At 41.5% G+C, this 14,310-nt stretch overlaps 1 protein-coding gene across 1 annotated transcript; it reads right to left on the reverse strand.

Moving 5' to 3' along the window:
* Window positions 1–2,886: 2,886 nt before the first annotated feature.
* On the reverse strand, window positions 2,887–12,682 carry heca (hdc homolog, cell cycle regulator). Its single transcript, XM_030047424.1, has 5 exons — window positions 12,238–12,682; window positions 7,211–8,273; window positions 6,052–6,218; window positions 4,110–4,264; window positions 2,887–3,432 (listed from the first exon to the last, which is right to left on the reverse strand). The coding sequence occupies exons 1-5, from the start codon at window positions 12,392–12,394 to the stop codon at window positions 3,268–3,270; spliced, it is 1,707 nt and encodes a 568-aa protein (XP_029903284.1). The 5' UTR covers window positions 12,395–12,682; the 3' UTR covers window positions 2,887–3,267.
* Between the last annotated feature and the right edge of the window lie 1,628 nt (window positions 12,683–14,310).

Genomic DNA, 14,310 nt, shown 5'->3' on the forward strand with positions numbered 1-14,310 from the left:
CTACATTCACCATTGTGCCTCATTCTCTTTGCCCTATGTCTTTCATAACAACATTAACCAGGGCCAGAAGCATCATGAAACATTATTTACTGAAGCATGTGTGCTAGTAATATATTTCTGTGTCTCATCATATGAAAATGCCCCTTAAGGTACCTAGAAAGTCAGTTTAAAATGAAAAGAAATGAATGGGAGGAGACAACATTTATACATGTCAGATAAATTCCCATGTCTCTATCAGTGACAAGCAACATTTATTTATTGTTTTGTGCCTCTGATATACAGTTCCCTCCACTATCAGTGACATCAGATGGTGTCACTGATGCTGTTGTACCCGGCATAGTGTTGAACCTCTGACTTTTGCAGATAACAGCATGATGAGTCAGCTCAGATGAGGCTCCTCTTATTTCAGTGTATTCACAAACTTGCTGTCAGGGGCTCACCGATCACAAGTCTTTGTAAAAACAGAGCCATACAGGTATTCAGTTCAGCCTGTGGAGGCAAAGGTGCCAGGATAATGTGGCGGAAATGTTGGCAATTCATTCTTTACCGTTAGATGTTCCTCAGTCATGTTAAACTGGCTGACTGGATTCAAATACAGCATTAAAAACAGTCACAGCTGCTCGAGAAGAGTGTACCTCCAGTATCTTTGCAGGAGCCAACACAATTTTGCCTATTTTCAGCACGTATTGAAAGGGTTTTGTGAAAGCAACTCAACCCATAAAGAAGCTTGTCAATATTCAACTGAAGCTGAAACAGGAAAATTGATTGGACTGATCAGGTTTTTCTATATCATCATAGATATAGATCAGTAATGCATGTGTGTGTTTGGGAATGAAGCAGAGAGACTCTGCTTCTGTTCTAATTTCGTCTCTTCACACTGCATGTCTTCACACTGAATGAAACAAGTAGGAATGAAACAGGTTTAGGCCAAACTAAGACCTGGCTTTGTGAGGAAGTTCTTCATATTCTTTAAAATAACTAATATCCTTAATACATACAGTTCACAAAATAACTTTGCATACAGCTAATATGCGATTTTGAGCTTATGTTGGGTTTGTACCAGCTTGTCTGTTTGACAAATCTGGGATAAAAACAAAATAGCAGAGGTCTTCCTACAGCTGTCATGAGAGCAGGCCATTCAGAGTGATTACACACACACACACACACACACACACAGCTTCCCAGCATGACCAAATTGGGGCAGTGGAAGAGAGAAAAGCTGGACAGCTAACACACTTCTTAAGAGATGGGAGAGGGTTTATCCACTCACACTGCATTACAGCCTGAGCTCGCAGAGCGCTGAGGTCAGGGCAAACGATGGACTCTCAGTTCCAAACGCACTTCTCTGACTTTGAGGCTGTTTTAGCCAACAAACTTCTCAAAACAGAAAAACACCCTGCACATCTATTTCCTGAGACAGGTGCGCAGGAGAAGGATGGGTATGTATGATGGCCTGTGATTTTGTAATGAAATGAAAATGTGATGAGATGTTTGCACATGCAGCTGTACTTTTCAGTGTTTTTTTTTTTTTTTTTAATAACTACTGTTATAACTGTTATAACTACTAACCCTAACCCTGTACAATCTCATCTGTCTGCCGTTTACATTAGGTCTATATCATCATCACACAGCACTGTGATTCAAAACAAAATTCCCTGGCTATGAAAAATAAAAATAATAAAATAGTAGGACTCTGTAGTTTTAGCTCATGTATTAATTTTTTATCTGAAAATCTCCCTGAAAGGCTGAAAATTAAAATGAAAATGGTGCTTGCACTGGTGAGGGTTCAGTGCCTTATCTTTGAACAATAGTCAAGCACCCTGGAAGCTACACGGCAGAGCCAAATGAAACAGCTTTGATCCCTTGATAGTGCAGTATGAGGGAAGGAAGAATACAGAGTTTGACTTGGAGTCTGTCCACGAGGCCTGTGATCAAGTCACAGCTTGGAGAATTAATTACAGCACAAAGGCAGCTGCAGAAGGCATAGAGAAGGCATTGGACAATCTCTAACATGCTTGGAGTGTGAATACCATCTGCAGGAGAAAGCTGTGCACACGGCAATCCGTGCAGGAGAGAAATTTCAGAGCCCTTAAAGAATTTGGTTACAGATATCACTTAATAAATGAGAGTCCCGGCAGGGGAGAAACCATACGTTTGACCAGTTTGTCACCGAGTCAGAGTCCAGCAGCTTCGCCTGTGTGAACCCTCGTTGCAGAGAAACCCAACAGTTGCAATGTAAGTAAAGAGACCAAACTTTAACCAAGTGCTACCTCACATCTTCTTCAGCCTGCGAGAATATGCAAAGATAATTCTGTTAATGCAAAATAAGTACTCGTGTGTCTCTGTTTAGACTATAATCCCTCACATCAGAGTACTGAAAAGTTCTACAATAATAGTGAACCTGTACTTCTACGAGTGAAGATTTCCAGCCAAATCCAAAGCATCTGTCAGTGGATTTGTTACACTTCTGTCTGTGTTACTTTTGAATCCACTAGAGAGGCTTCACAATAAATAATTCAATATTTCAAAGATTATTTGGGGGCATTTCTGATTTACAATATCAGACAGATACAGCGGAGACAGACAGGAAAGACATACAATCGTATTTGAACCCAGGCTGCTGCAGCTAAGTTAACCTCTGTGTTATGTGGTACAAGCTTTTTTGCTTTTTAAATGATCATATAAGGTATTTGATGTGCATCATGTCTTTACTGGATGGGTTTGCTGTGACAGTTGACATTTGTTGTATGTTTTATGTTGTGAGCGTGCTAAAGCATTCATGACTGACACAAAAGAATATACAGCTACAACAGTGGACAAATGTTTCACATGTTTTGATTTGTTGTTTCAGATATCAACCCATAAAAGCAATGGAAATCCGTCATGTATCTTTCTCTTCTTTATTTGAGATTCATTTTCATGTTTTTGGTAAAAAATAAAATCAAATAAAAGCAAATTTGGCATACAGTTACATTCACTTGTCACAGATAAATGTGTTTGCTTGACTTAAGTGCCAGTTCCACACCTTTTAGAGTCTAACAACACCCTTCTCAGACAGAGCAAATACTGTCTTGGAACTTTTAAAACTAGAGTCATACTCTTTCTATACATATAAAATAATCCAATAAAGATAGAACTTAAAAAAAACAAACATAAAACCACTGTAAGGCCCGAAAAATAAGAAAAAAAATCTTTCCTAGATTATGTTAGAAAAAATTAGAACAAAAGCAGCTCAACTAGCAACTAGCACTGCATGCACAACATTTGTCAATAAGCCTCGAGTACTTTGTAGGAGGAGAAAGGTTTGACGAAGTGGTAGTCCAGGTTGCCGCAGTGTGGGCACTGCTGGACGTTGCTGTACTCGGAGAAGTACTGCATCCCCACTCGAACGTCCACCACCGGCTTCCCGCAGTGCTTACAGTTTAGACGAGCCTGAGGACACACAAAGGGAGGAGAGTGGGCTGAGCTGACCTGCACTCAGTATCCATTACAGGAGGTTCAATTACAGCTGAACTAGACTGTCATGTAAAAACACACCCATCTTCTCAGTGTAAATCAGAACCTGAGGTTGCAACAGAGAAGAGGTTTCCATACCCCCGTGTTGATTCACCTCATTCATCCTATTTGCCTCACATTAAATGCTGGTTATAGATATGGTCACTGGTTTCAACCACAGGAAGCGACCAATCAAAACTGAGAATAACAATGAGATGAACATTGACATTCTTTATTTGTTGGCTAATTTTCCATGCAATAAAATACAGATTTATGTTTATTTAGAGCCCAAAATCACTGTTTACAGTCTCCAAAAATTTATATTTTCTTCTCTTTATATCAAAATCGGAGCAAACTGTATCCTCAATAGTGACTCATCATGCTGTACCTGTAGGGGTAAATAACAATTCAAACCAATAACACCCTCACAGATTTTTGAATAATCCCACCCTCCCGTACCTCTCATCAAATGAAACTGCTTGTCCCTCTGTGATATATCATTAAATACCAGTTTTGAATGACACTTTGAAATGAAAGTGAACAAAAATACTTGTTTTTTTGTTTTGTTTTTAATGACGAGCCTGCCTCCGCCCCACCTTGGCACTGGCATCTACCTGGCAACACGGTGACGCAGCCAGTATGTCGTAAGTGTACATGGTGCCCAGCTGGTGCCAGCTGCCGTCCCAGCGTGACTTGCACTTGATGCAGACAATCTTGTGGACACCTTCGAGACAGTCCACACAGATGGCGTAGAGGTGCATCAGCCTGCCTGTAGGAATCAGGGTGGATCAATAATTAGTTCATGAAGTCATGCTTGGTAAACAGTCAGTCTGGTTATTTTCAAGCCAGATAGCCCATTAATGAACAAAGAACTTGATGGGACACCTTGCATTTGTACGCCTTCTGCTGCGAACAATTTGCAATCATGACAAAATCCTTGCTGGATGAATCTTTGACTAATTTCCATGCTTCCACACTGCAACCACACGACCAAGTCATCAGGAGTCAACTCATGTCCTACAGAGCTGAGCGACCAGGGAGACTGATCTGTGCCCACTAAGCAAGCACTACGTTTTTATCTGTTTATTTTTGATTAACGCTACCTAATTAGAGCTTGCTGGCTTGCCATGCTGACTCATCAGAAATATACATAAGATCATCAGAGGACTATCAAAACAGCATATTGGCCAAATCATTGTAGGCGCAGACCACTGCAAGTGTAAACACATATGCAAAGTTTGGTGGAACTATCATTTACAGATGGTGTTTAAAACTTGGATGTTTTTATCTGCAGGTTTCTCTCTTAAACTCTGTCTTAACCCACACAGTTATTTTGCTGACAAAAAGCGAGCAGTAGAATCAGGCTAAATTTGAGACAGCAATCACTCTAACATATTTGTTTCTTTGGCCTCTGCTTTACTGTCATCTGTTTTCAAGGATGATCACTCCAACTCCGGTCATGTGTGATGGGTCATAAAAATCCACTAACCACTTAGTTGTTAGTTGTTTTCTGCGTTTATTTGTTTTTGTTTTTAATTATGAGTGCTATCAAATGTGTAAAAATCTATTTTTTTCATATGCAGCAACTTTCCAAATGTCAAAAATTATGCTGAAGGTATTACAAAAACAAATTTCTCCAGTAAAGTCTTTCTGGAAGTCAGTTCTAACAAATGACTACATGACTTCCTATCGTATTTGTGCCCAGAAACGATCAGAGCACAGTGACCCATCAACCATGCTACCTGTAGTGTAAAGAAGCAGCTGTGATTATACTCCCCATGTCACTGCTGAAAAAAAAAAACAATGTTCTTACTCAACATGAAAAAAAGTGCTGCTGAGTTATTGCTGCTCAGTAAAGCTGCAGAGGTATTTCTACTTGAGCTCCTTATTAGAGGAAGAAATATTTTGCTTCACCATGTCACCGAAAAGCTTAAAAACAGAATAAACAGCCCCACTGAGGAACAGGAATGAAATCAAACTCTGCTCTTAAGACTAGAGAGCAACATTCAACCCATTCTCATTAATCTACATTAATATTAAGCACACAAAAGCGTGAAAAACTGGATTAGGCCTAATGAATAAGGCTTTGATTTTTATGGATATCACTGACCATACATTTCAAAGCTGCCGGACCAGCACATCAAAGAGGCATCACTCGGCCTCCATCCTAATTCGCATTCACACTGTGGTCTGAAAAAGCAAGTAGAAAACCTTTTATGACCAAGCACAGAGCATGGACTGGGCCTATTGATGGATTAACCAGGGGCGATTTGTCTTCACAGAAAGGAAAGCTAACACACTTTGAAGCTTTTAGGTAGAGGCTGATGTATAATTGAGTAAAATAACATATTTATGGTTTACCTGCCACTACTAAATATATAACACAGCTTTTTTCCCCCAGCAGCAGCAAACCTAGTTGTTGATGAACTGGAGATGCACAATACCACAGAATTTGCTGCATGTTGGTTCCCAGGATTAAAACACCGGCCTTGAATTCTTGCAGTGTGTGTGACAAACAAGCTCAGATGATGCCATGATCTTGAGACTCAGTCTGACCTTGAAGGTGGCAGGGGACGTCGTACTCGATCTCATCGTGGCGCGAAGGACTGAGGAAGAGCGTCCCATCCACCAAGGGAAACTGTTCAAACACTGGCAATGCCCGGTGACACAGGGCACAGTTGACCACATTACGCTGGCTAGCGCTGAGGGCTGACAGGATAAACCTAAAGGACAACAAGGACAACTACAGCGTATGAGCAAAATAATGGAAGCAACCCTAAAAAGTCCCCTACAGTTAAAGGTTTTGGTGGCTCTGTGCTTTTTTCTGCCATGGTTTGGTTAGACCAATACATCAGTTTGCCAAAATATGAGCTTAATATTGGTGAAATTAAACATCGCCCTGGCCAATATGATACAGGCTCATCTCTAATCTCAGCTTGTGCAAGGCAGTCAACAACCAAGTGATCAATATTACTAGAAAAAGTCCTGACTTCATTTGGCTGAATTCACCACAATATGATCAAATTCCACCCAAATGTGTTTTTCTGTTTTTATTTTGTATCAGATGACGTCCAGAGCAGTAATTTCAGTGTGATGTGGAGGGATTTTACCAAACAGTCTGCCTTAAAGAGCTATTAACCCACATTAAACTATTTACTTGCTGTGGTGTCCGAAGTGAGGGCTAAAATCATTTAAAGTCTTTTAAAGTCATTTAAAGATTATTTAAAGTCTTTATTTTAATAGTGATAAATACTGCCTTTCTGTCTCATCAGACAAGTGGACCAAATACAGTAAATGCCAGAAAAAGCAATCCACAGGTTACAGAGCCATAATTAGTGAGGCAAGTCTTCACAGCACTGTTTCCAATATTATGTATGTGTGTTATTAACATGAGGAGAACTACTGACTATTATTAATAAACAGTGGCAAAGTCCAGTGCATTATACAAGCTGGTGTTAGTAACATAATATTAGCTAGGTTACCTAAACAGGTATTGTTAGGTACAATGTCAAGCAGACTACACTACAAGCATGTCATTTTCCAATCAATAATAAATGTAATAGTAGATTTTGTTATTGAACAGTAGCTAAAAGTGGCTGCTGACACATAACTAGCAATGTGAGAGGTCAGCAATGTAAAACCCGACTATTTCAACCTCATATCAGTGCCGACTTTAGGAGCGTGTACAACAACGCAGATATCCCAGATACCATACCTGCGCAGCTCCTCTCCCTGGCCTGCCTGAGCGTCGTCCTCCATGCGGACGTGGTACGTGTTGAGTTTATGGCGAGGGATGTGGGTGAGGAGTTCCGAGAGGTCCAGCCTCCTTAGGAACTGCACTGGATGAGGGTGGGTGCCATCACCCACGCCACTCGAGGTGAGGCGGTGGGGAAGCGGTAGGGCGAAGGACAGCGGGAGGGGCAGAACAGAGCTGGGGTCAAGTTGGGAACTGCCAGACCCGCCGGTGACTACGCCGGAGGCTCCCATCGAGCAACCCCGACTGAGGGCTCCCCCAGCTAGGAGATGTTTCCTGTGAGTCTCCATGTGGACGGCTGACTTGAGGAACTCTCCAAGGTGACGGGATCCCCGCAAACTTCCACCCCCACCTCCAGATGCGAAGGCAGAAGAGGGAGAGAAGAAGGAGAAACCAGCAGGAGGGGAATGCCCCGGGGAATCACATGGAGACTTCTGTGGAGGTCCCAGAGTGAACGGTCCTCCTGTAGTGTGTCCTCCTCCTCCTGGTCCTCCTCTTTCTGTAGAGTTCTGACGGTCCACTGATTGCCTGCGAGGTAACTCCTGACTTGAGGCCCTGTGGGCTAGTTTACCTCCTCCTCCCCCTCCAGGTACCTTCCCTTTCTTGGGCTCATCAGAAACCCCATCCCCAGACCCCAACCCTCCCCCGCTGGCCCCTGTCCTGCCCACACTCCTCTCCGAGGGCTTCTTCTTGCGCTCGTCCTGCATGCGTTTGACCTGGTACCAGTCTGTGTCTTTCTTCAGGTGGCCCTGACCACAGCGACAGGAGCAGAATCTGAAGGCCAGGTCATAGCCCTTCTTGGTCCACATATTCTGGCGGCACTGCTTCTCGTTCCAGGATCGTGCACGGCCAATACAGTTGAACTGGACAAGGATGGAGCTCTCCCACTCGTAGAAACACTGTAGGTGCATCCAGTTCCCATAGGGGCAGAGCTCACTGTTGCAGAGCACCCGTTGATAGTCATCCTTCTCCAGATCAATGGCCCGACCCAGACTGCACACGAGAGGGGTTGCACAAGGGACCTCTGCATGAGAAAGAGCAAGAGACAGCATGGGTTCAAAAGCCTATAATCCATTAATGGTGTGCAGATATTAATGACAAATTCAGCATTGAAAACCAGACAGTGCATGAAAGAGATCCGAGAGAACCCACAGTTCAATGTTTTCTGTCTAGATGTCTGCTACAAAGATTATTAAAATATTACTTTTATGAGATTGCTTACACTTTAACAATAGACTTAACAATACTGCACAGACAGTGATGTAACAGTAACGGTAGATTAAACAAAGAATTGACTTAAATTACCAACTCCTTAAAAGTTGATACTACAACAAACTTAGGGTCTTATCTGTTCATAGATATACCAAATGTCCCTGTTTAATAAAGTTATAGTTATCACCAAAATTAAAATGGCAGAATTATATTTAATTAAAGAAAATTCTACTAAGGGGTACGTGGTGGATCTTTTGAAGATTTAAAGTTATGCACACAATTTACAATGTATGATTACCTACTGTATCATAACTTATGTATCATGATTCACAAAACATTGTACACGATCTATATGGTATTTATAGGCAGCTTTTGTACAGTATCTTGCATCCTTTTAGGACTTTGGGCTGAAATTTGTCCATTTTTGCTGCATGTATGCTCGGCGAGTCTGTAAGTCACGACTTGATAACACAAACTAAGCAAACATTTTAAAGGGCACAGACACAACATTATTCATAACTGTCACCATGTATATCAAATTCCATCTGTTCTTGCAGTATTCGAGTGTTCACTTGCATGTTATTGATACAGGTGTGGTAAGTAAGACAGAAATCAAACAAGAGGTGATGATTACAGGAATACCTGTGCTCTATGGACATGTCTTGCAAAACCTGGTGATGGAATATGAATATGTCATATTGTCATGCCATGTCCTCACCAACTAGACATTTCATACACATATACAGCACCATAGGCTGAAAAAGCAAAATAAACTGATACCATGAGTTCACAAATACCAGAGTTACTGCTCTCAAGATTGCAGGAATCACAGAATTAACTCGATTGGGGTCAACCATCCACCACTAACAAAAATAAATCTGGCTGCATCAGCTATAATGAGCAAGTGATCATTTTTAATTTCTTCTACACATCATATAACAGAAAGACTAATAACTATTTTTTACTAAAAGATCAGTCTTACTTTGCATAATGCTACTGGCCTACTATCACGCATCATAGTGTATACAAACTCTGTAATCAGTGACCAACCAGTTACAACTCATTAATCACGTTGTGATTTAATTCTTTCAATCTTCTGAATGAGCGTCCCAGAGTTTTTACAGCGATGGATAACAACTTAGGGGGCTCTATCAAGAGGAAATCTAATGAGGTGGTGTATCGTACATATTTCAACAGATTTAACAGACATTCAGTATAGAATGGCACAACTGTGTGCAATGTGATGCTGGAACCGATGATTATTTTCTCGATTAATCGATTAGTTGTTTGGCCCAGAAATGTCAGGAAAATGGTGACTTATTTTGCCCCAACCAACAGCCCACAGCACAAAGATATATAGTTTATTGCCATAGAGGACTAATGAAAATATTTACATATTTGTCCTTGAGGATGACTCAGAATGATTAATTGATTATCAAGATAGTTGGTGATGAATCTAATAGTGGGCAACTAATCATTGCAGCTCTGGCACAACACATTCATCCCACAGAGACAACACAACGCCATAAGACAAATGAAAGTAGCACCATCAATACTCAAAGGTATGAGGTGTAGATGTTACAAGAGGGATTTCAGTGGCCTTGTTGCTTAATGAGCATTGTTTAATGAAATTCAACTAGGCCATACAAACTCATGAGGAGCACCTGCCAAATTGTGAAGTCTGGGTGTGAATCAAACACTTCTGCATTGCTGCTGGCATGTATTCTCTGCAAGGAGTAACTCATGGTAGCACGGTGTGCAGTGTGTGTGTGTGAGAGAAAATGAACATTTATTTTCATCTTTTGTCAAAATGACCCCTCCCTTTTAATGCTCCATCAGACCAGAAACAAAAAAAGTCCAGTGTCCATTAGATATCTTCTTTTTCTAGTTCTGCTGTTTTACAATCATGAAAGTAAAAGTAAAAAGGAGAACTCGAAAAGATCAATCAACAGAAGAGCAGGTAGTTTGACTGTTAGTAGGTTTTCTTTGAGTCTGTGTGTGTGTGTGTGTGTGTGTGTAGTGATGGTTTCCTCCTTCCTTTTCCTGTGCACGCTGCAGATTATCAGTGATTTTCTTGATCTCTGTGTCACTACACACTTGCAGCACTATACTTAGAGCAGCACTTAGAGGCATATAAGCATCACTTCACAGGCTAAAACTAATAAACGGCTACATTATGAGTTGAACTGCAACAGGACAAAGATGAAAGAAAAACTCAAGTAAAGCTTGAATGCACCTTGCTTTGAAACTGAAAGTGAAGAAAATCTATAGATCAGTGAATACGTGCAGAGTGATTCCATGCATGCCCTGCACCATAAGTCAATGTGTGTGTGTGTGTGTGTGTGTGTGTGTGTGTGTGTGTGTGTGTGTGTGTGAAGATGTGACACACACACACACACACACACACACACACAAAATAACATGGAGAATGAAGTGCTGTGCTGGGATAAAGATTTTTTTTAGCTTCCTGCCATCATAGAGACTGCACCTCAGAGCTTCTTCTTCTTATTCACTTTTTGACTTAGTGAAATCAGAAAAGAGGAAGTGAACTTATCAGCACGCTATCTACAATTCTGTACAGTGATACAATGACAGTTTTCTTCATCTCTGTTACTACAGAAACTGCAGCCAGGTATTCACCTATATGCTCCAGCATTTTGAAACAGAGAACACCCTACACCATGAAAAACCGTCCCAAAAAAGGAAATACCATATTAAAGGTGCCACAACAGGTTATGTAAAAAGAGTGATGAATTATGGACTATATATATCCCTGCATAAGACTATATGAAAATAACTGAAGTGATTTAAGTCCTACAGGGTGACTAGTTTTTCTAGCCATTTTAACGAAGTTGAACTTGAGTGCGCAGACAGGCGGCGGGGTGTCAGTGTTACCCTTGAGGAAGGCCACAGCCACAAAACTGAATAAGGTGCGCTTCAGGAGCAGGAGACAGCAGCCTACAGCTTAGGCCTGTGCTGAAACCTTACATCCATAATGTAGGCTATCGGTGATTGTTCACTATTGTGGGTAAACAATCCGCCAGCACAAAGCCGATGACACCCGAAGTAATGCCTCGTTGTCGGATTAAAAGTTGCACAAACCTAATTTCCCAGCAGGAAATAGCACATGTGTTGGTGATATTTAGCCCCGATACGTCACATTCTCTTTCGTGCTACAGGGTCGTGACGCCAAACTCCACATGAAAACATGGCAATTTAAAGTTCTTGCCCATCAGCAGAGACCTGCATCCGCGATATGAAACCACTTGAGATCTTTTACGCGAATTAGCCGCCAATCTTTGATTCGTCTTACCCCCAGTACACTAAACAACACTTGCTTCAATGATACAACTTGCAGAATCGGCGGTTCTGGTGTCTCCGCTATCTTCTTACACCAAAACACAGCCGAAACGAACAGCCGGAGCCAATTGGAAATATTAAGCTTTTATTGTAATAACCCGCGACTTGGCGTGTTATGGGTGCGCCGAATTTACCAGAAAATCCAGATGATTCGTAAAAGGCCTTGAGTCGTTCTCAGTGAGGTATCTATGTTTGCCGATAAGCACGGAAACGTCAAATTTCCAGATTTTTTATGGAAGTTTTGTAACGCCGTCTCTCTAAACGAGGAAGAAGGATAAAGCGGGGGTAAAAGCATTTGCAGCGTCGAAAGCACATAAGTGTCAGCTGCACAGGGAGGACACAGCCTTCCCTTGCATGAATCTGCTGTATCAGTAACTTCCTCGTCTACATCTGTGCCCCTCTCCGTCCCCTCTTACCACTTGTGCGCTCGTTTCGGGGTGCAGCAGTCGCCCCCGGTTGCGCCGCCGCGGCTGCGCCTCCTGTTGCGGCCGCACTGGCTCCATTTTCCTGCTCATCTCCGCTACTGTTGGTGCGCTTGCTTTTCTTCCCCTTGTTGCTCTTCTGGTTGGGCATTTTAGTGGGTCCAGATGTCAATTATATTTGCAATCTCTATCGACGACTGGTGTCCAGGTCTGACATTTCTGTGGATTCCATTTCTGCGGCGGGCTCTGCTGTTTTGCTGCCTTTTCTCGTCACGATGATGAAGGTATTGCTGTTATCACTCGCCTCCTGTGTGGCCAGCCGGGTTTTCTGCAGCTCTGACAGCGGCTACCTATAACGTAGAACCATGCAAGTATTACATAGGGTATAACCCATAGGAAAGAAGGCGTGTCCGTCTCTTGTTTTGATTCCTGCACTGCTGTTTTCTTCCACCCCCGTGACGTCACGGCGACCCCGCCCCCCGGCCTGGCTGTCAACTTATTGTTATGCTGCATTCATGTCCACAGGGAAGCTGGTATATACTAACTTTCGTCTTGGACATAATGATGTATATTGTATGTATGTATGTATTTCACAAGACAATACATAACATATCTGTAAATGTGTATTAGGCAGCCGGGATGATTATAATCTGGTGTCAGAAGACATCCCTGGCTGCCTTAGAATTAAAAAGTAAATTAAAGGGGCATTAGGTAGTTTATGATTATTATCAGCCTCTACTAGTGACTGATTAAACCAAGGCACTGCTACATCAACAGGTCTCTGGCACTAGAACTAGTAAGCTTGGCAATTAGAGCAGAGATGGAACATAAAATGCCTAATTGAGAGGTAATATACTGTGTTGCAGAATACAAATAACGCTTCATTGTTTGCAATGCAATACTTACTTTTTAGTCTGTGGAGGAGGAAATTTGTCACTTAAACTACTACACCATTGCTGTGACTTACATGCTTTTTCCAAACTCATCCTCTTCCATTCAAAAACTGGGATGATTCAGATGCCTCACTTGTGAGCTTTGGTGAAAAATCAGAGAAACCAAACAGTACTGATATCCGGTGTTCATGATTGATAAGAATCAACCAGCATGGAAATTTACACTCAGAATAAGTAAACTTTTCCGCCATACTGCATCTTGGCTACCTAATTGTGGAATTATGAATAAATATGAGGAAATTAAATGAGTCAGGTGTGTGTGTCAGGGGGGTGAGGTCATCAAAAGTAACATGTTTTTGATTGCTGAGTATGATATAAACTTGAGATAGTCATTTCTTATGCTATTTGTTGCTGGAAAGGGAATATATAAAGAATATTTTTGTAATGTTTAATGCATTACCACCAACATTGTGTAAACGCGGCACCAGACTCAGAGGGGAGCAGGGAGTCCCAGGCATACAGGGACACCGGTAAGACACAGGAATCCGGGTCACGTATCTGTTGGGAGGTATCGCTCTCTGACTGTCTCACTTGGCACTCTAGGTGACATGAGGGAAAATATTTCCTCATCCTGTCACTGTGACATTCCTTGTGTGTATTTAATTTCCTGTCTGATACATGAAGTGCAATGGCCTGATGCATTAAATCCGAGTGTCTAGAGTCTAGACCAACTAGAGAGATGTATTCCTGGATGGAAGACCCTCCAGCACCCTGCTGTGGGCCCTAAGGGGAAAAGTCATAGCTGACAAAAAGCATCCCAGTGTAAAATGAGTAAAGTGTTTCTATTTCGCCTGTGTATCCTCTATTAGCAGCTTTGTATTACGCTCTCTCCAGTCTTGTGATAACATGTGAAATGTTAATCTTAATTACAGCTATAAATAGCAATCAGATACACCAAACATATATTAAAATCAAAATATAGCATGAGAGGTATCAAAAATAATGCAACTAGAGCATCTTCAGTAGATATAGTATATATGAATAAAAGTATGGCAAAATGACAGGCTATATGCAAGTTATTTCCCTTTAGAATCATATAACACATGCTAAGCAATAATGTGCATTGGCCAGCACATTAACCTATAACAAATTACTCATTGATTATTTTTAAGAA

Source organism: Myripristis murdjan, chromosome 24 (genome assembly GCF_902150065.1).
Source record: "Myripristis murdjan chromosome 24, fMyrMur1.1, whole genome shotgun sequence".
In the NCBI taxonomy this organism is placed as follows: Eukaryota; Metazoa; Chordata; class Actinopteri; order Holocentriformes; family Holocentridae; genus Myripristis; species Myripristis murdjan.